Source organism: Urocitellus parryii, chromosome 13 (genome assembly GCF_045843805.1).
Source record: "Urocitellus parryii isolate mUroPar1 chromosome 13, mUroPar1.hap1, whole genome shotgun sequence".
Classification (NCBI taxonomy): domain Eukaryota; kingdom Metazoa; phylum Chordata; class Mammalia; order Rodentia; family Sciuridae; genus Urocitellus; species Urocitellus parryii.
This window is the reverse complement of record NC_135543.1, coordinates 956124-976766: the sequence shown is the minus strand read 5'-3', so window position 1 is coordinate 976766 and position 20643 is coordinate 956124. Positions and strand designations below refer to the sequence as shown.

Here is a 20643-nt window from a genome sequence, read left to right as displayed (position 1 = left end):
GCAGTAGGCGCTGGGGCCACTGCGCCCATCGTGAAGGGGAACGGGGGCGGGGAGGGGACGGCGGAGTCCCCGCCGTCCCCTCCCTTCCTGGACTTAAGAAGCCGCCGCTGCGGGGAGGCCCCTGCGGGCGGGCGTGGGGGCCGAGGAGGCCCTGGTGGCTGCGGCGGGCGGGGCGGGAGCTTCAGAGTCGGTGGGGCCCGAGGGGGGGGGAGGCGGAGAGACTGGGGGGTAGCGGAGGGGAGGGGAACGCAAGGGAGGGGAGGAGCCGCGAGGCCCGCGCTGCTTCCGAACCGGAAAGTTGGTCTTGCCGAAGTCCCGCCACCCCGGCGTGCGCACTCCGCTCCGCTGCGGCCGCGAGCCTACGAGCCTGGCCTGCCGCCGAGGGAGCCCGTGGAGGGGACACGAGCCTGGAGAGAAGGTCCGGAGCGAGGGGGCACCTGAGCCGGAGCGGGCCCGGCGTGCCGAGTGGTGCCGCGACCCGCCGCGGAGGAAAGAAGGCGGCGGCTAGCTTGGAGCGCCCGGAGCGCAGGCGGCGCGGCGCCCGAGCGACCCGGCGAGACAAAGGCGCCGGGCCGGAGCCCTGCCCGCGGCCGCTCGCTCCGGGAGGGGCCGCCCGGCGGCGGCGGCGGCGGGGGGGCGCGGCGCGGTGCGCGGGCGACGGCGCAGACACTCTATAAAGGGGCGAGCCCGGCACGCCGGCGGAGACGGCGCCGCGCGGACGCCTCCAAAGTTTGCTGCTTGCGCCCTGCCGAGGGGTAGCCGCCGCGGCCAGCGCCGCACCCGGGCCCGCCGGAGCCGCACCTGGGGCGGCTGAGGAGCGCGGCGCCAGAGCGCGGGCAGCAGAGCCCGCGATGTGAGCGGTGCCGGGCAGCGCGCGCCCAGGTCCGGAGGCGCCGCGGCCCCTCCTCGCCCGCGCGACCGCTAATTGCGAGCGCGGCCTCATTTGCATAGGCCGCCGGAGTCCGCTGGAGGCCGGCCAATCGGCGCGGCCCTCCGCTAATGGCCATGCATTATTCACCAGCCTAATTGCTCAGCCCCATGCGCGGCCCGCGCAGCCGCCGCCGCCGCCCCGCGCCCCGCGCCCCGCGCCCACCCGGCCGCCCCGCGCCCGCCCCGCACCGTCCCCGCCGGCCTCCCCGCTGATGCCGCTGCCCCGCGCGGAGCCCGAGCGCCGCTAGCAGCATGTCTCGGCGCAAGCAGGCCAAGCCCCAACACCTCAAGTCGGACGAGGAGCTGCCGCCGCCGGACGGGGCTCCTGAGCACGGTGAGGGCCGGGGACCTCAGGGTGGCCGGGGAATCCGGGACGTCCACCGGGCTGGGAAGTGTGAATGGCGGGAGCGGCTGCGCGCGTCTCGGAGTGGGAGAAAGTTCCCCCGTTCCCGCGAGCCAGTGTCCGAGCTGCTCCTGGTCCCTGGGCCAGGTGGGCCGAGGGGATCTGGTCCCCCACCGGAACGCGCGCGGCCGCGAAAAGAGTTGTGGGCCAAGTAAACTTGGCTCGGTTCCTCGGAGTTGGGGACCTGCGCGCGGAGGGCGTTGTGGCCTGGCCGCTTGGGGACAGCTGGGAGCCAGTGCGACTGGAGACGGAGGCCGGTTCGCCTGGCGGGCGCGGGAGGGGTCAGTGTCGCTGCCTCGGCGCCGCCCGCCCCCCCACCCCCACCCCGCCACCGGTCTCTAGGTGCTGGACTGTGGAGCCGGCCTTGGCGGCCACAGCGCCTCCAAAATACACCCAGACCCTGGCCTCGTTCGGGGCAGACCCCTGGGCAGTAGAACGCAACTGGGCCGACCTACCGCTGGACGCGGGCTGGGGAGGCCGCCGCCAGGCCAGCTTTGTTCGGCGCCGCGCGTCCGGGTGCCCGGGTGGTGCGCGCCCGGGGACGGCCAGGGGCCCGCGCGACCTCCCTGATCCCAGACTGCGCTCCCAGTACCGCCGACAGGCCTCCTTGGGTGACCTCGGGCCTCGAAACCCGCGATGTCCCGGCGCGTTGACAAATCCAATGATCCCGTTCGGAAGCGAGTGGAAAGTAAATGTCTCTTGGCCTTTCCTTAATGGCCGACTTGGGAATTAAGCTGGGGGTGAGCACAGTTGTGGAGTTTGGGGCTGGTCCTTGCCAGCGGTAGGACCCCAGCACGTTTTGGTGGGTTTCGAGTTTTTCCTCAGGCCTTTTCGTGGCTTTTATGGATGCATCGAAATCGGGTGCTGGAGGCACCTTTTCAGTTATTTCGCTGGTTGGAACTTCCTCCTCAAAACATCCAAAAGTGAAGGGCGGGCGCCGCGGAAGTCAGAGGCTGGCGAAGATTCGAATTTACCGTAGCTGAACTTTGGCACCACAATGTTTAAGGCACTCCGAATCCGCCTCACCGCGTGGAAAACCGGCCTCGGGCTCCGGCGCACCCTGCGGGGTTCCCGGGGCGCCGGGCAGGAGGACCGCGGAGGTGCGGCCGTGGCGACCCCTGATCCCTCAGCCACCGCGGTGTGAAATAATTTGTTCATTTTTTTAAAAAATGGCTGTCCCACTGTTGTGATGCATCTATTTAAGTTGTTCAGAGGCAGATAATCATCTTTTTTTTACTGTGAGAATTAGACCATCTGCGAAAAAATATTGAAGGAGTTTGAGAGTTTATCACACACGGTGCAAAGTTTGACAAAGCAGGCAGATATCCACGTCGGAAGGAGAAAGTGAGAAAACGCCCGAAACAGGCCAGGGAAGAAGTGGATTAAATAAAATTTAAGACTCTGAGGTCTTTTTGTTGCTGTGGAGGTGAGGGAGCTGTATCTGCATCCAAGTCAGCCGAGATGGGAACAGGCGATATGCTAAAAAGAAACGCTTGCATATGTTGGGTAGATTAAGGACAAAGAATCTTTTTGTCATGGAAATGGATTTTTTTGTTTTGTTTACTTCTTCACATAGAATTTCTCACACTTGGTTTGTTTTGTATTGCCCTCAATGACTACATGATCAAATGAATGGATTTATTTCTGCCGAATGAGAAAGACAGTCTTTCCTTCAAAAGAACTACATTGCATCCCAGTGAGGAATTTTAAAGCTTTATTATTGTGGCTCCTGAATGGCTTAAAATCGGCTTTCACAGCCGCCCCAAAATGCAACAATGTAAATACTTCTCAGCTTTGTAGGGTCGTTATCAAAATGTGCAATGTCTCCTTTTATTAAAGCATATTTTAATTAATAGACTAAAACCTCTTGTATTTAACAATTAACAGGCAAGGCACCGCTGTTCATTTTTAATTTCACTTCAGAAATGTGAGCATGGTGAACTTAATAGTGTAAACATGTTGGAAGATATACAGCCTGCTCGCCGTTGAAAACCTCGCATGAAGCAATTATTTACAATTTCTATTTTGAATTCTCCTTGCTGGGCTTGTATTTATTTAGAGGTTTGCCACATCCAGATTTTCCACCGTAGCAGGGCTGGAGATTTTGCCGGGCCTGTGTTTTCCAAGCTCTCCGGGTTCTGATCTCCGAGTTGCCACAGTTCCTGATCATATTTTGCAATAGGCCAAAAATAGCCTGTCTGGGTGAGCTGCAGTAAAGCAGCAGCTTCCCTGCCTGTTTGAAGGGTAGTTCAGGCAAACTATTACAGCAAGTTCTTTCTGACTTAATTGTTCTGAAGCAGATTGTTCATGAAGCATAAAAGATACTCTTGCCTGTGAAGTCAGGGAATATTCATGTGTGTTACTCTAAGATAACCAAGTAAAGGGCTTTTTAAGAGATAAATGGTTGTACAAACCAAATCACTCCAATATGAATCAGATCTCAGAATTTTAATTTTGTTAAATGCAGTGAAAATAAACATGTTGTACATGAAGTTATAAGTGAGCTAAGTTACAGTGTTTTAGAAGCAAAGTAAATAATTCCTTTGTATCACTTTAGGCATGACATATTAATTAAAGCAATAGATCCATCTACCGTGCAGTAACATTGAAGCCTCTTGATAATGCCATGCAGATCAAATGCAATATGCAAAATTTTTTAGTATAATGGGGGGCAAAAATGCATAATCACATTAACTTACAATAAAAAAATATTTTTTGTGACTTACGTTTCAGAATTTGTTTTTTAACCAAGCAATGAAAAATCACTATACAAACATAGTTTTGGTGCTGTGTCCCTGAAGGAATGAAATGATGATGGATCTAGAAAGAGAAAAAGTAAAGATGATTCATGGAAAGGTCTAAAGTTATTTTTTTGTTAAAACCTATTTTACAGTTGTTGAGATTTACATTCCCAATAGAAACTGTCTTTTAAATTCTCTTGTTTTGCTAATTTATTCATTCTTATTTTAGAAATAAATGTGGTGCATTGGGGGGTTCAGTTAAGTCCACTCCGCCAATAATGACATCCTTTGAACCAGCTGAAGATTTTTGTTCTAAGAAAGACTCATTAAAACTTCAGTGACAGTGCAGCACTTAACTCCCACTAAGAACTTTAAAGGTGTAATGTTGCTATTCTGTGTCCCATAAAATGCAATTTAAGAAAGATGTATATTACTGCCCCTAGAAAGTATTTAAGGAAGAACAAAAGAACATAACAGTTTGAAGTTTTCCATCCTGCATTTTGTCTGTTGGCACTTAATGCTTCCAAGTATCTGTTTTCTGCCAACCTACAGAAAATGGCTATCTTTAAAAATCCTTTCAAATGTGGTGAGTGTAGGACCTAAGAATTCACCAGTGGAGTGGAATTCGCAGAGTGTGGTTAAATTCAGGGAAGGAAGGCCACCGTGATGGGTGAAGAGGTCCTTTTCTTTCATCTGTAGATTGGGGTCTGTCTTCATCCCCAGCACGCTCACACACACACACACACACACACACACACACATTCACAATTCAGCATACCAAAGGGGACAATACTGAAGCCACTTTTTAACCTCCATAGGCAGACTGTTTTTATCTGAAACATGAAAGGTGGAAAGTAACCAAGGGAAGGAGGAAAGGAACTTCCAAACATTTCTTTTTTAAATAACATTTTTAAAACTGAACATATTTTTAAATGAATATTCCAGTGATCAACAGAAAGGATGCCAGTGAATTCTGTGTTACAGAGAGAGGTTATGGGACAGGGTCAGGCCATTCTTGCACACGATGCCGTGTGAATTTCTACAGCATATGCACAATCTGGTATAGATATGTTGTGTGCCAGAAAAAGGAAAAGGTGTGGAATGACGGCAGGAATGACTTAGCAAGCTGATTGCTATTATTGTATTGTTTCTGTATACAAGGGGTGGGGACAGCAGGCAGAGTGGGTCAGATTTCACCTCCTGCTGCAGTCTCTGAGGAGCTCTGTGCTCCTGTCCAGGTAGCCTTGAGAACATGCTGTTCTGGGTTGCAGGACAGGCACAGCCATGCTTTCCACTCTGTAGCCTGGCCATCAGAGGGAAGTTAGCATCCTTAGAGGTAAGCATGGGCATAGGCTTTTACTTAAGTGAATTAAAACCCTTTTTAACTGCTGCTGAGGTTATTCACCATCTCTTAATGTTGCAAGATAGTTTTAAGAAGCATAATTTCTGAATACTGTGATAACAGGGGTGTTGTTTGATTTTTTTTGCTGTTTTATTGACTTTTTCTACATGATTTCTTGACTTGTTGCCAGAATAAGACCAACATATCTTGGTTTCCTGAAGATGTAAGCTAATTCTGCTGCTGTGGGGCCGCTCTGTAATTACTGCATATGTTAACTTGCTACATATTTCATATAAAATTAAGCTTAAGTAAAACCCATGTGAAAACCAAATGTTTTGATATTACTTTAAGTAAACAAAAAAAACCTTAATTTTTTTCTCTTATAATTTCAAGATTATAATTTCAAGTGCAGTTAACTATGTGATTACCAGGCAAACAAATAAGGCAAGGCATGTTTCAAAAAGTGTAAAATATTAATTTTAACAAAAAACATGGAATGTCTGTGTTGGACATTAAGATTGATTTGCTTCTTAATTAAAGGGCAGCGTTTGGGGGCTGAAGCAATGTCCGCAGAGGGGCCTCTGATGCCAGTGTGGGTCTAAACATTCCCTCTGTGGGCCTGTCTTTCTCATTCAGTCCCAGATTAGTTCTGCGGCTGTCGGGACCCTGTCCCCTTTGCATTCTCTGTGAGTGTAGCGGCCACGCGGTGAGCCGTACAGGGCCTTTTGTGCGCCGCCTGTGGAAAGGTGGGTGCCGAGAGCTGGCAGCCCTGGGGCTCTCCCTGAAGGTGGGCAGTGAAGAGTGCTTCAGCAGGCCTTGCTGATCGGCCCTGGCCTGCTCTGCCCTGCCAGGGGTGGCCACTAGATGTCAAGCTCATAATGCAATTAGTGCATCTGTGCTGTTGACCTTGGCAGCAGGGCTCACCACTGTCCTGTTAAGTGTGAACACTGGATCTGAGTGTTAACTAGAGATCCCGAGAGCTCCTTCCGTGCAGCACAGCTTATCAAATGCCATCTAGTCCAGCACAAGTGTTTATAGTTCTTGGAAGAAGAGAAACTGGCTTTCTTTTGTGTAGCTGTTGCGTCTTGAACTGTTTAATTAACCCTGCAGGTGCCGCAGCACTTTGTCTTCCTTGATCCTCAGCGTGCCTGGTCCTCTTCTTGAGAGTGGCCTTAGCTGAGCTGTTTGATAATTCTATTGTGTGCTTTGTATGTAGGCACAGTCACTGGCCTCAACCGCAGGGCAGGGCTTTTGAGCATGACTTTCTGCATATGTGCAAACTTCTCCATACGGACAGAAACAGTGGTGATCAGTGACGGAAGCGGCTTCCTCACCTGACTGCAGGTGCAGGCAGCCTAATGGTTACACCCAATCACAGCCTTTTTCCTGGACACAGCAAAGCTGATGCCCTCTAGGGCCGTTTAGATGCAGAGGTTCACATCTAACTGGTTTTTGCTGTTTATTTATTTCTGTGCACAGTGAATTTCAAAATGGCCAGTGTGTGGGTATCATGTGGGCACTTTCAAGGAGGCATATCATGGAACAGATGCTCAGTTTCACATATTTAAACCTTTTCACCTCAATCACAAGTGACTCGGCAAAATCTTGCTTTCACTCCCTCACCCGATTGTGATTATAATTGTTCACCTGGGCCATGGTAGTTCAGGTGTTTCTGCTGGGCGCAGATGGTGGTGTGTGCAAGCTCTGTAAGTGTGATTACGGCAACATTGCTGAAGGAGAGGACCACTGTGCAGCCCTGACCTGTGGCAAACACCAGAAGGCCCGTGTCAGGCAGCCGTGAGAGTGAAGCCCAGCTGTGCTGGTCCGGCCGCCCCAGCCAGGAGGGAACTGCTTCCGTCCCTGGTGCTTCACCACGTAGACCAAAACTGCAAAGGTTTTCCACAGAAGATGTCTGGAGCCTGTGCCACAGGTGGTCATGACTTAACAAATTTGAGACGTGGGCCACTGAGTGAGGGAGTGTTCGGGTCAGTGCGTGTTGAGCATAGCAAGAGTGCCCTCCACCGTTCACCTCCGTGAGCACATGCTTCGAGGTCTGGGGAAAAAGGACAGAAAATTTTTCTATTGCGCCTGGAATTTCTTCTACATTGTTAAACACAGTGGGGGTCTCTATTTGTCTCCTCCTGTGTCACAGCTTGGGCTCAGTATGTGATAATTCATCTTTCTTTATGGGATTCAAAGCTATCATAAGGAGTTAAAAAGAATTAATTTGCAAGAAAATAAGTGTCTCCTAACAATTTAGGAAAACTTTAAAAATGCTTGCTAGATTTTTAAGAGCTGGAAAGGCCAAGGAGAAAGTGTGGTTTCCTTTCCTGAGGATCCACGTGGCATTTTCAAGTTGCTAATTGAAGTGAAGAATTTCCCATGCCTTCTCCTGGACTAAACAAGCTTTGCTTCTCTCTTTGCTAACTGTAGTAAATTTAAAATATGTAGCAAAAGTGTAGCAGAGAAAAGGTTAAAAAAAAAAACGAAATTGTGAAACCCCTATTTTACTACTGCTTTGTACTTAGTGGCTTATTTATAAGGAACTGTACTCCTGAAAAGAGATTCTGCAAAACCTTGCTAAGAAGTGTAGTTAGAAATTAAAAAAAAAAAAAAAAAAAAAAAACCACCACATGCTCAGATATTCCTACATACCACAACAGTGTTTTCCACTTGTGGCTTTATCACCATGGCTTAACCCTCTGCCTGTCTTCGGGGACTGCAGAAGCAAGAAGCCTGAGTATTCTGCCACAGACCAGGAGTCAGACCCCGGGCTGGGTGGGGCTCTTCCTCAGCCCGGGCACAGCCTCCTCCGTTTTGTTGAGCATTCTCTCTGCGTCTTCAGCGTGTAAAAGAACATGTGTACTTTAAAACCACTGCCTCCAAGCTGCCCTTTTGTTCAAGGTTTTCTTTGAAAGGCTGGCTCCCCCCACACAAGGAGGAAGCTGCTGATCACCCAAGAACACACGGATGGTGACGGAGTTAGAAACCCTGAAGATGTTAAGTATAAGCAGCATCTGCTGGCACACTGTAAACCAAGCCAGAGTGACTGTGTGCTCAGCCTGGGCAGCACAGGTGGCAGGTGGTACCACTCCTGGTCCCCAGCCCTTCCACCAGCCATCCTCAGAGTAACCTTGACCAGCTGTTCCATCTGCCAAGAAAGAGTCTTGGCTGGGAGAAATACTCAGGAACTGGTCGGCATTTTTCTTGCCTTTCTAATATAACCCTTACATACCATAAAATGCCCACTTAATCCTCTCCCTATTTATGGTTTCAAATCTCTTAGTTGTCGAACAATCAGTAGGCAAAAAATAAATTGCTTTGACACTAATGATGTTTACGATGACTATTTTTAAATCCCCCCTTACAAAAGGAGAGAAAGAAAATGAAAATTGTATTGGTGATGAGTTTCCCAGACTCCTCACTGTGGTCCTACTGTAGAGTCCCTCCCTGGCAAGGGTCTACTTTGAAATAAAAGTTTCAAGCCATATTAACTAATGGATGAAATAACTGCTATTTTTAGAGAATAACAGCTAGTTCAAAATGTAAGTTTAATTAAAAGATGGTTAAATACATTTGAATCCAACATAATATTGGCTTTAATGATGTAGGATTAAAGGGCTTTAGCAGTTCCATGATAAAATAAATTGTAAACTGCATTCAGAGTCCTCCTCTGTGGGTTTTCTTATTATGGAATGCATTTAAAAATAAAGAAAGAATACCAGATTAGCACATATACATTATACACATATACATTTAAAAATAAAGAAAACAGATTAGCACATATTATAATTCACATTATAACGAGAAAAACCATGGAAGCAAGTTATAAAACTTATTTCTCTCTCTTTTCAGAATGTACCACAGGTCAACACTTGTGCTCTGCACATCTGTAAAATGTCTGACTGCTTCTAAAGAGCTCTGTCCGTAGGAAAACGGACTCATTTTGAGCATTTCCTGCCAATCGATTGAAGTGCTTGTTGTTGTTTAATAACGATTCTTAAAATATGCAAACAAGATTTCAACCCCATGTGTGAAGGACTCGTTTTTATTTGTATTCAGGACTATCTTAGGACTTTCCTGCTTCTCTGTACTTTCACGGAATGCTGCTCACTCCACACTTGGATCACACAATTGTGGCTTAGGCTGGAAGGAAGAACAGTTGAGATAATCCTGTTACTGGTACTCTATACAAACCCCAGCAGAAATCAGAAGTGGTGATTCTAATTTATTTGCCCAAAGTAAGAAATCTGAATTGTATCAAAACTCTTCTCCCTCCCCATTGTTGTTTTCCCGGTGTCTTTTAGTCAGAAGTCCCATTTCTCAGGAAGCTTTGCTGTCGACCAGCTTCCCACCTTCCTTGGACTGTTCACAGGGCCACATGGTCAGAATGCTGTTTCACAGTTTTCTTCTTCGATTTTGAAGGAATGTAAGTGGAAGATCATTTTACTTTGACAAGAATATCTTCATTGCGTTGAGGTGACTGTCACTTAAAATTACATGAAACAAAATGACTTGTGACTTGACAGAAAGTGCTTAGCTGTTGTGTGCCGCTGACGCAACTGAGAAGCAGTTGTCATTCGCCATCCTGCCAACGGGGAGAAGACGAGATCACCTGCAGAAACCTTCCAAACTCCTGTGCATCTGGAAGTGAACCCCAATATCTAACACATAAAAAGCTAATGTGAATATGAAAATGCAAATCTATAAGGTAGATAGAGATTTATTTGAGTCTAGACTTTTGAGAAAAGCAAAACTAAGTGTTTCTCTGTGTTATATGCTATGGTTGGTTACCAAGAAAATGTGGGACATGTTCATTTGTAGAGAGATGCTTTAGTGGTGTAAATTAATTCTTTCCACACTGAACTCACATTAAATGATCCAGAAATCAACCTGATTCTTAAGCTTTTTCTCAGTAAACTGCCCCTCATATGTATGCCACAAAAAGAGAATATTATTTTAACATGTAGTTTAATTTTGTAAAATTTAAATTTACATACCAAGTAAATGTCTTTGTACATCATACAAGTTATACATTTTTTCTCTAAGGTGCTACATGCAGAAACTATTTCAAGGAATTAGCACTTTTTAATTTGTTGGGATTTTCCTTTTTAAAAATGTTAATACTTTTTATATGATAACTTTAAAATATTGGAAAACCACTTTTTAAAAGTCTAGCCCTTGTTTAGTTACTTCTAGATATGTATTTGTTTAATGCAGATGAAGTTTTAAAATGTTTGCTTCAGCAATTAATTTTTCAATATGGGGTCTGAAGAAGAACATTTCCACAATTAACTAAAAACAGATTTCAAGGCAGAAATCCTTGGCACTTTGTTAAAATGCTTAAAATCATAACTAGAATTTGAAGTGGTCCTCATTTCTCATCACTCATTAAGAAATTATTCACTTGAAGATCCTAGTTTTTGCCCTGCTCCTAACCTTAGCAGGCTTACAAAGAGTTCTGCGTGTACGTTGAGCCAAGTTGAATTCTGTGGGTGTTGATTCGGTGGCTGCGCTATCCGCAGCCTGACTCGCGGAGCCTCATTACAGATACCTATTACATTCCTTCCTCGCCTGTAATGAGGCTCCTTGCTGCAGCCCCGTCTTCCGCGCTGCGCGTTCAGTTTGGAAGTCCAGCAGGCTTTATGAGCTGCCGGCTCTAACTTCTCTTCCCCTTCAAATGGCTTAGCCAGTTAAGAAAATGCTAATTGAATGCTGCTAATAATTTTTTAAAGGCATGTATAAATTACCTGGAAATAATGGCCTCGTGGAGCAGCAGACCAACCTCAAAATATATTTTTCCTTTTTTTTTTTTTTCCAGGAGAGGAACAATGTTTTCTTATAGCATATTTTTTTAAAATCATTCTGCTGAACTCAGTGCTGAATTATTTGTCCAAAAACCTAAAGGAAATGATTTAGAGAGTTTTAGCAAATACCCATATGATGTTAGAACTGTGAATTATTTCCTGGGACAGACACGAGGGTGTTTTGTTCTCACAGTCAACTGTGCATCTTGAACAAAGAGCTGATTTGCAGCCGTCACTCCAAGTTGACAAAAAAGCAGCTAGGAATCCGTGATACTCAGGCTGCCACACAGAACCATGCAGTGCCTGGGCATCACTACCCACTGAGACACCCAGAGGCAGCAGCCAGAGCGGGAGTGTGTCGATTCCCTCGGTCCTGAAAGGCCTTTATTTGATCAGGTGTGAATTAGAGTTGTTCATTAAATACGGTTGTTATTCGGCACAAGAGGGTAAGGGGAGACAGAGGAAGTAGCTGCCTACAACAGTAATTAAACATGTGTAACCAATTAGAGGGCTTTCCACCACCGCACAAGCATATAATTTGCTAAGTCTTTCTATGAGAATAGATGAAAATAGGTACAAAAAGTGTGTCTGACTACAGCATTCTCATGTTGAACATGTCAACGTAAATGAACTTTAAATACATAATTTCTAGTTTGTTAACAAATGGCTAAACTCTATTGGCTAATCACAATAACATGTAATTTTAGTTCATTTTGCCAAGAAATATTGCATCTGACAGCCAATTAATTGTATTAAACATGATTCATTTTAGGGCTAGCCTATATTGATATTCATTTGGCAAATCCTAAAGTATAGAAATGTGCCCCTTCTGTAAGGGAAGTACCAGGGACAGAAGATGCCAGTGGCCGGGCCAATCCAGCTCTTGAGCCAGGGGAGACTGTTCTTCTGAGCAGAAATGTAAGAAATGCTTATATTTTCTTTGTTACATTTACAAATGAAAGTATTTAGGTGACGTTTCCTACATGAAATAAATGCCTATTGATTCAAAAGGTTGTATAGAATCACATAAAGTCTGTGCGTCTCAGCCCTGTATAAAGATAATAAATCCACACAGGGCCACCACACCAGCATGCCTGGCTCCGCCGTCCGGCTGATGTGCTGGAAAGGTTGCGGATGAGTCTAGCAGCGTTAAGTGAACTGGCAAAGGCATCTCTAATTTTGCTGGAAATGAGGAAGCACGATGGTAAAGGGGAATCCTAATGAGCCCATCGAAAGCTGGCTTTGTACCAACAGACAGGGTAGCTGCGGATTGTATGAAAATATTGGAAATCAATGGCTTCTATGGAATTTCATTAAGAAGCAGTATCCACAATTGATAGAGCCTCATAATTTGATGGATTGTGCTAAGAAAATGATTAGCTAGCTAGAAAGAGTCATAGAACACACACGCTGGGCCGTCAGAAATGTTGAAGTGGGGTAATTTGTACAAAATAAAAATTATTGATTTTACTTGTCTGCAAAATTTTGAAATGGAGGGCTGTCCGGCGAGCCCGCTGATGTAATCTCTCGGTTTCCTAGGCGTCCCTGGGGAAGGCGCCGACGACGTGGACAGCGGGACTGAGAGCAGGAGCGGCGGCGAGGAGGCCAGCGTGTGCCAGACCTGCTGCGCGGAGTTCTTCAAGTGGACAGACTTCCTGCAGCACCAGAAGAGCTGCACCAAGAACCCACCGGTGCTCATCGTGAGTGAGGATGAGCCGGCGCCGCCCTCTGAAGAGTTCCCAGAGCCTTCTCCCGCCAGCTCACCCAGCGACCACACGGAGAGCGAGGCCACCGAGGAGGCCACCCCCGCAGAGGGCGGTGAGGGCAGCGAGGTGAAGGCCCCAGAGCCGGAGGACGAGCCCATGGACGTGGAGACACCCGGGGACAAGGGCCTTCAGGGCCCAGGCACACCCGCTGTGCCCCCAGTGCTGCCCCCAGGGTCCCCTGCTGCCTTCAGCATGCCCAGCACCAACGTGACGCTGGAGACTCTGCTGAGTACCAAGGTGGCTGTGGCTCAGTTCTCGCAGGGCGCACGCGCAGCTGGCACAGCCGGAGGCAGTGTGGGCGCGGTCGCCATCCCCATGATCCTGGAGCAGCTCGTGGCTCTGCAGCAGCAGCAGATCCACCAGCTGCAGCTCATTGAGCAGATCCGCAGCCAGGTGGCCCTGATGAGCCGCCAGCCCACGAGGCCGCCACTGAACCCCACCACCCCTGGCACTCCTGCCCAGACCTCCGGCCAGCTCCAGGGCCTGGCCCCCCACCCGGCCCTACAACTCTCTTCTGGGCCAGCCCCTGTCCCTGCAGGCTCTGGCCAGGCAGCCCCACCTGCCTTCGAGGGCCCCCAGCACTTGTCACAGCCAGCGTCAGGTGCCAGCACTCCAGGTGGTACTGGGCCCATGGAGTCCGTGGTGTCTGCAGCCCCAAGCACAGCCCCTGCCCTGGGGTCCACGGTGCCCAGCACAGCGGGTAGCATGACACAGCCGCAGAATGCATCCACGCCCCCGGCCCTGGGCCCGGCCCCCCTCCTCAGCTCGGCCTCCAGCCTGCCAAACCCTCTGCTACCTCAGACCTCCTCCAGCAGCGTCATCTTCCCCAACCCGCTGGTCAGCATTGCCGCCACCGCCAACGCCCTGGACCCACTGTCCGCCCTCATGAAGCACCGCAAAGGCAAGCCCCCAAATGTGTCGGTGTTCGAGCCCAAGGCTAGCGCTGAGGATCCCTTCTTCAAGCACAAGTGCAGGTTCTGTGCCAAGGTCTTTGGCAGCGACAGTGCATTGCAGATACACCTGCGCTCTCACACTGGCGAGCGGCCCTTCAAGTGCAACATCTGCGGGAACCGCTTCTCCACCAAAGGCAACCTGAAGGTGCACTTCCAGAGGCATAAGGAGAAGTACCCCCACATCCAGATGAACCCCTATCCAGTTCCAGAGTATCTCGACAATGTGCCCACTTGCTCGGGGATTCCCTATGGCATGTCACTACCCCCAGAGAAGCCAGTAACCACCTGGCTCGATAGCAAGCCAGTGCTGCCCACAGTGCCCACATCAGTGGGACTGCAGCTGCCCCCCACAGTCCCCAGTGCTCATAGCTACACCGATTCCCCCAGCGTCACCCCCGTCAGCCGCTCCCCGCAGAGGCCCTCTCCCGCATCCAGCGAATGCACCTCCTTGTCCCCGGGCCTCAACAATGCAGAGTCCAGCATCCCAGTGACATCTGAGTCCCCACAGCCACTCCTCAGCGGCTCTTCTCTGACTAAAACTGAGCCTGTCAGCCTGCCGTGCACAAATGCAAGGACAGGGGACACCCCAGTTGGTGGGCAGGCGGGTGCAGGGCCCACCTCAGCGGCCACGGCCGTCACGGACAGCGCCTCGGCGAGCCTCAGCAGTCCTGGTCTCCCAGCAGTCTCTGACCAGTTCAAGGCCCAGTTTCCCTTTGGGGGACTGCTCGACTCTATGCAAACGTCAGAAACCTCGAAACTGCAGCAGTTGGTGGAGAACATTGATAAGAAGATGACAGACCCAAATCAGTGTGTCATCTGCCACCGCGTGCTGAGCTGCCAGAGTGCCCTGAAGATGCACTACAGGACGCACACCGGGGAGCGGCCCTTCAAGTGCAAGATCTGCGGGCGGGCCTTCACCACCAAGGGCAACCTCAAGACTCACTTTGGGGTGCACCGGGCGAAGCCCCCCCTGCGGGTGCAGCACTCCTGCCCCATCTGTCAGAAGAAGTTCACAAACGCAGTGGTGCTCCAGCAGCACATCCGCATGCACATGGGAGGACAGATCCCCAACACGCCACTGCCAGAGGGCTTCCAGGACGCCATGGACGCAGAGCTGCCCTTTGAGGAGAAGACCGCGGAGACCCTGAGCAGCTATGACGATGACATCGATGACAACTCCATGGAGGAAGACGCGGAGCTGAAGGACTCAGCCAGCGACTCCAAGCCGCTCCTGACCTACGCGGGGTCCTGCCCTCCCTCGCCACCCTCCGTCATCTCCAGCATCGCTGCCTTGGAGAACCAGATGAAGATGATGGACTCTGTCATGAACTGTCCGCAGCTCACCGGCTTGAAGTCCGTGGAAAACGGGTCTGGGGAGAGTGACCGCCTGAGCAACGACTCGTCCTCTGCTGTGGGCGACCTGGAGAGCCGCAGTGCGGGCAGCCCTGCTCTGTCCTCCTCCTCCTCCTCCCAGGCACTGTCACCCACCCATAGCCACGGGGAGAGCTTCCGTTCCAAGTCCCCGGGCCTCAGCCACCAGGAGGACCCACAGGAGATCCCGCTAAAGACCGAGAGGCCAGACAGCCCACCCCCCGGCCCAGGAAATGGAGGCGCCCTAGACCTGACTGCCGGCCACCCCAGTCGGCCGGTCATCAAGGAGGAGGCTCCCTTCAGCCTGCTGTTCCTGAGCAGGGAGCGGGGTAAGTGTGCCAGCACTTGTACCAGCACTGTGTGTGGTGTCTGTGGCAAGCCCTTTGCTTGCAAGAGCGCGTTGGAAATCCACCACCGCAGCCATACCAAGGAACGGCCCTTTGTCTGCACCGTCTGCAGGCGGGGCTGTTCCACCCTGGGTAATTTAAAACAGCACTTACTGACCCACGAATTGAGAGGGCTGCCTTCTCAGGCGTTTGACCCCAACTTTGCTCTAGGTCCCAGCCACAGCTCTCCTCGCCTGGCCTCCAGCCCTGCACCCACCATGATCAAAATGGAAGTGAACGGTCACAGCAAAGCCATCGCACTGGGCGAGGGCCCGCCGCTGCCAGCTGGGGTCCCGGTCCCCACTGGGCCACAGACAGTGATGAGCCCAGGCCTGGCGCCCCTGCTGGCACCCCCGCCACGCCGGACACCTAAGCAGCACAACTGCCAGTCCTGCGGGAAGACCTTCTCCTCGGCCAGCGCCCTGCAGATCCACGAGCGCACCCACACTGGGGAGAAGCCCTTTGGCTGCACCATCTGCGGCAGGGCCTTCACCACCAAGGGCAACCTCAAGGTAAGAGGGCCACAGGCTAGAGGCTCGCAGGACCATGAGGGAACCAGGGCAGCTCCCTGCACCACCGACCCTGGCGTGATGGCAGAGATTCTCCTGGCCTGGGCCCTGGGGATGCGGTGCCAGGGCTGTGTGGGTGTGGTGCACGTGTGGGGGGGGGATGCGTGTGTCCACATGCACACACAGGTGCACATCCTGCTAGCTACTCGGGGACCAACAGGAGCCTGGGTCCGTCCAGCGGCGTGGGCACCTGCCTTTGAGGCTCAGCCTGCTCTGGGGCTTAGGAGGATGGTGTGCACTTGGCAACCCAGGGGGCAGGGCCAGGGCTCAAGGCGCTCTTGAATTTGATAACAAAATAAACTTGAATTTTAAGCTCTGGCGTATCATAGGGATAAAACAGATGAGATTTGCTGTGCAACTTGTAGAAGGGTCTGTGTCCCTGTGACTGCAAGGGCCTGTGGGAGGGGTGCTGGGTGAGCAGGCTTCCAGCATGTGCGGGCCATTGTGTGTCCCCACTGAAGACTGCAGTAGCCAGGTGTGGGGAGCACATCCTTTTAACCCCAGCAACTCATGAGGATAAGGCAGGAGGATCACAAGTTCAGGCCCTCCTGGGCAACATAGTGAGACCTGTCTCAAAAGGAGAAGGCAGCAGTGCTGGAGATAGAGCTCAGTAAAGTGCCCCTGGGCTCGATCCTCAGTGCCCCCCCCCCCAAAAAAAAAACCTACAGTCACATGCATCTCCTTCGGGAGACGGCTGTGGACCATGTGCTGCCGGTTCCCAGGCCCGACTCTGTGCCGGCTCAGGCTTCCATTTGTAAGGTGTGTCTACAGAGACTGGGTCTGAGAGCCTCCTCAGAGACAGTCAGAGGTCAGCGGGTGTGGCCTCTACACTGGGCAAGCGTTGAGAGACAAGAGCCACCCAGAACGGATGGCGCTAGGAGGTTTTAGAATCCAGGCCTCCTTGTTCGAGAGGAGAGAGGCACAAAGGAAGGGTTCAAGTACAAGGCGGTTTGAGTAGCGGTGGGTGGGAGCTTTTATCCTACAGTTCTGGAACGCTCTCTGTGGCCTGTGGGTTCACGTGGGGGCAGAGATGTCTGTCGGGTTTGTTAACTAAAGAACACATCCTCATGCTGTGGTTCTGTTTTCTCACTGCAACCTGATACTTGGAAGCCCCTGTAAGGTGGTCAGGAAAGCTGGCCTGCTTTGCCGTCCCTGGCTGATGTGTGGGACGGGCATCATGTGGAGCAGTGGAGGCAGGACACACCTGCTCGCCACCCGGGACGTGCTCACTGTGCTTGTCTCTCCATGTCCCACGCAGGTACACATGGGGACCCACATGTGGAACAACGCTCCTGCGAGGCGTGGCCGCCGCCTGTCAGTGGAAAACCCCATGGCCCTGCTCGGGGGCGATGCCCTGAAGTTCTCTGAAATGTTCCAGAAGGACCTGGCAGCCCGAGCCATGAATGTGGACCCCAGCTTTTGGAACCAGTATGCTGCAGCCATCACCAACGGGCTGGCCATGAAGAACAACGAGATTTCTGTCATCCAGAACGGAGGCATCCCCCAGCTCCCCGTAAGTCTAGGTGGAAGTGCTCTTCCACCTTTGGGCACCATGACCGGTGGCATGGACAAAGCACGCACTGGCAGCAGCCCACCCAGCGTCAGTTTGGACAAAGCAAGCTCTGAGACAGGCGCCAGCCGCCCGTTCACCAGGTTCATTGAGGACAACAAGGAAATTGGTATAAACTAGCTGAGGGCATCGATGGCCAGCTGTCCTTCCACGCCCTCGTTCTGCAGTGTGAGCATCAGTCTTCGGACCCTTCTTGCCTAGGTCCTCATTAAGTCATGCCGGTGGCAGAACGTACTTTGCCCATGTGGCTGCCAGTAGGTGGTCTGGTAAGCGCTGCCTAGTCCTCCCTCTGCAGTGGGTTCGACTGTTCTTAAGAACTCTGCGACCTTTTGAATAAATTTCTAAATTCAGTTGAAAAACAGAAGTGCTTGGAAAACCACCTTAGAAACAGAAAGAGCTCAGACCATATCCATTTGTTTCTCTTGAAACCTAATAACCCTGGAAGGGAGAATGGGGTCCCCTGCATTATTCCAGTGAACCCCATGGATGGTTTTGTTCGAATTAATAGAAACTTGAACTGTTTTAGGAGCTCTTTGTCTTGCAGAGGTGGTTCTGTATTCCCAATGCCGTGTATGATGACAGTATCTTTGTCCGTAGTATTTATAATGTTAAGATTATGCGGGTAACAGACAATAAAATAGCCCCAACCTTAAATGAAGCTTTTGTACTGCAGAATACATCTGGCTGTGTGATTTTTTTTTTTTAAGCAAAATTTGTTTTACTATAAATAAGTGGATTATTTCAATGCAGGCAAACTTGTGGCGTTCTCTTGGGAAAGATAGCATGCTTTTTGTGTGCAAGTACCTGTTGGTAACAAGCCCCCCCACCTTTTTTGTTTTTTTAATTTAAATGTTTGTAGCTGCTATGTGGACAGTTGTTCTCTAGTGTGGTCTGTAGCCCAGTGATTGATCGGGGAACAATTTACAGACAAACATCACCATAAATTATTATTCACAACATTATAAATAGTTGTGAGTAAATATTTTACGTTATCAAAGCTGTACAATAAAAAGGTAATGTTTGTATAATGTGGTTGCAAACTCTTAATTTATACAATTGCACTTTTAGTATTTTGTATTAGGGAGGTTTGTCTATAATTCGAAAATTTAAAAAGATGTAAAGTATTTTATAAATAGTTCTACGGTCGAGGAAAAATGAAAACAGTGGCTGTGGTTTCTCATTTTGTCTCAAGGTCAAGCAGCGTGAGAAACCTGTGCTCGTAAGCAGGACCTCACCAAGACCTTGCACACCTCACTAACCCAGGCCTGCCGTTTCCTACATCCACCAGGTTCATTTCACTTCTCTGCCAAGCCCTTGTCAGAGCTGTGACCACCCTAAAGAAGCTGGCGAGTTAGTCTTAGGCCTGTGGCGTCCGCCCAGGAGATGAGCGGGAGAGCATTGCGCCGTGTGGCTCTGCTGTGAGCCCCTGTCCCTCTCTGGTTCCTTGACTGCCTGGTGGCACTGGCTGTCGCATAGGGTGATCAAGAGATGGCAGGTCTCTGGCAGTGTTGGCAAGCAGGACTGAGATTTTCTGAGCTCCTGATTTGTTCATTCTCTGAGTTCCTCTGTAGACTCAGGATGCAGCCTGAAGCTGGTCACCATCTGGGCTGCGCCCAGTGGGAGTGGGTGGCGGTTCTAGCCCAAGCGCCCGTGTTGTGTGACTACCTCATTTCTGTGCGTGGCCTGCATGCTGGGACCTGGCACAATGACTTCCGAGGACAGGAGAGCTCAGGAGGTCTGAGGGTGGCTGGGGCACGGCCGAGGAACCAACCAGACAGCGAGTCTTCTCAGTTGAACAGGAAAAATAGAAAAGCCTGACACCGTCACGCAGCAGAAGGCACTGCGGAAGACGGGCGGCTTCTCCGCCGTCACCCGGCACTGAGCTGCACACAGGCCCATGAGCTGTCCCTGTGTCTGGAAGGGAACGCTGGACCCTCGGAGTGCTTCCCACAGGGCGAGGTGTGGCGGTGTCTGGGCGTGGGGAGGGCTTGGTGCAGCTGCTTCTGCAGTCGGGGGTTCTGAGTTCATGTGTCCTTCCAGTCGATTTGGTACCATGTCCGTATCCTTCCCCCAAAAAAGATGTGTATATATCTGAAGGAAAGAGAAATGTCAGCGTGAATGGCTTGTCAGGGAGCCATAGCCTGACCCCTGTGCCCGGCGGGCTGACCCTAGCTGGTGCAGAGACCCTATTTTTATATTGCAGCACCATCAGGGCCAAGGCCTCCGGGGACCACCTGGGATGATGACCTAGATCTGATATTTTTTATGATTAAATCTTGTGGCTTGAACATCTCCTGATTGAAATGGATGTCTTAGTCTAGGTTACTATTTTTGTCATATGGAACTGAATAAAATGCAGGATGTAACATTATTTCTGAATTGCGTTCCTTGATTCTTCTCATGAAAAAGTGGCATTTGAGGTGACGATCGCTCGCGGTGTTTCCCTGGTGTTTCTAAGAGGAAAGTCAGCAAGGGTTGATGGCTTAGACGAAAGTAAGATCTAAACATATTTTGACTGGTTTAGATTTTGTTTCATTTTCCAAAATAAAAGTGTGTTCTCCTAACTGGATCTTTGTTCGAATCTACCGTGGAAGAAGACGTAGCAGAAACGGGACAACCTATTAGGTCTCGGCACTGCCCACAGCGAATGCACTGGAATTGCCTCCTGCCACAGCATTTGTGAAACACCGGCCGCAGGTCGCCTGACCCAGCAGGTGCCCCTCAGAGCACGTGACAGGAGGTGTGTGAGCAGCGGCAGGGCAGTGCCTGGGGCGGCCGTAGCCGGGAGTCCTCTGGCCCGGCCCT

The 20643-nt window shown here is 50.6% G+C and overlaps 1 protein-coding gene across 2 annotated transcripts; it reads left to right on the top strand.

Moving 5' to 3' along the window:
* Positions 1–1182: 1182 nt before the first annotated feature.
* On the top strand, positions 1183–17958 carry Sall3 (spalt like transcription factor 3). Of its 2 annotated transcripts, XM_026412462.2 has the most exons (4): positions 1183–1264; positions 12763–15642; positions 15871–16211; positions 17527–17958. In XM_026412462.2, exons 1-4 carry the CDS (start codon positions 1183–1185, stop codon positions 17956–17958), a joined length of 3735 nt encoding a protein of 1244 aa, XP_026268247.2. The 2 variants fall into 2 exon arrangements, with proteins under 2 accessions (XP_026268247.2, XP_026268246.2); XM_026412461.2 differs by having other exon boundaries at positions 12763–16211.
* Positions 17959–20643: the final 2685 nt, after the last annotated feature.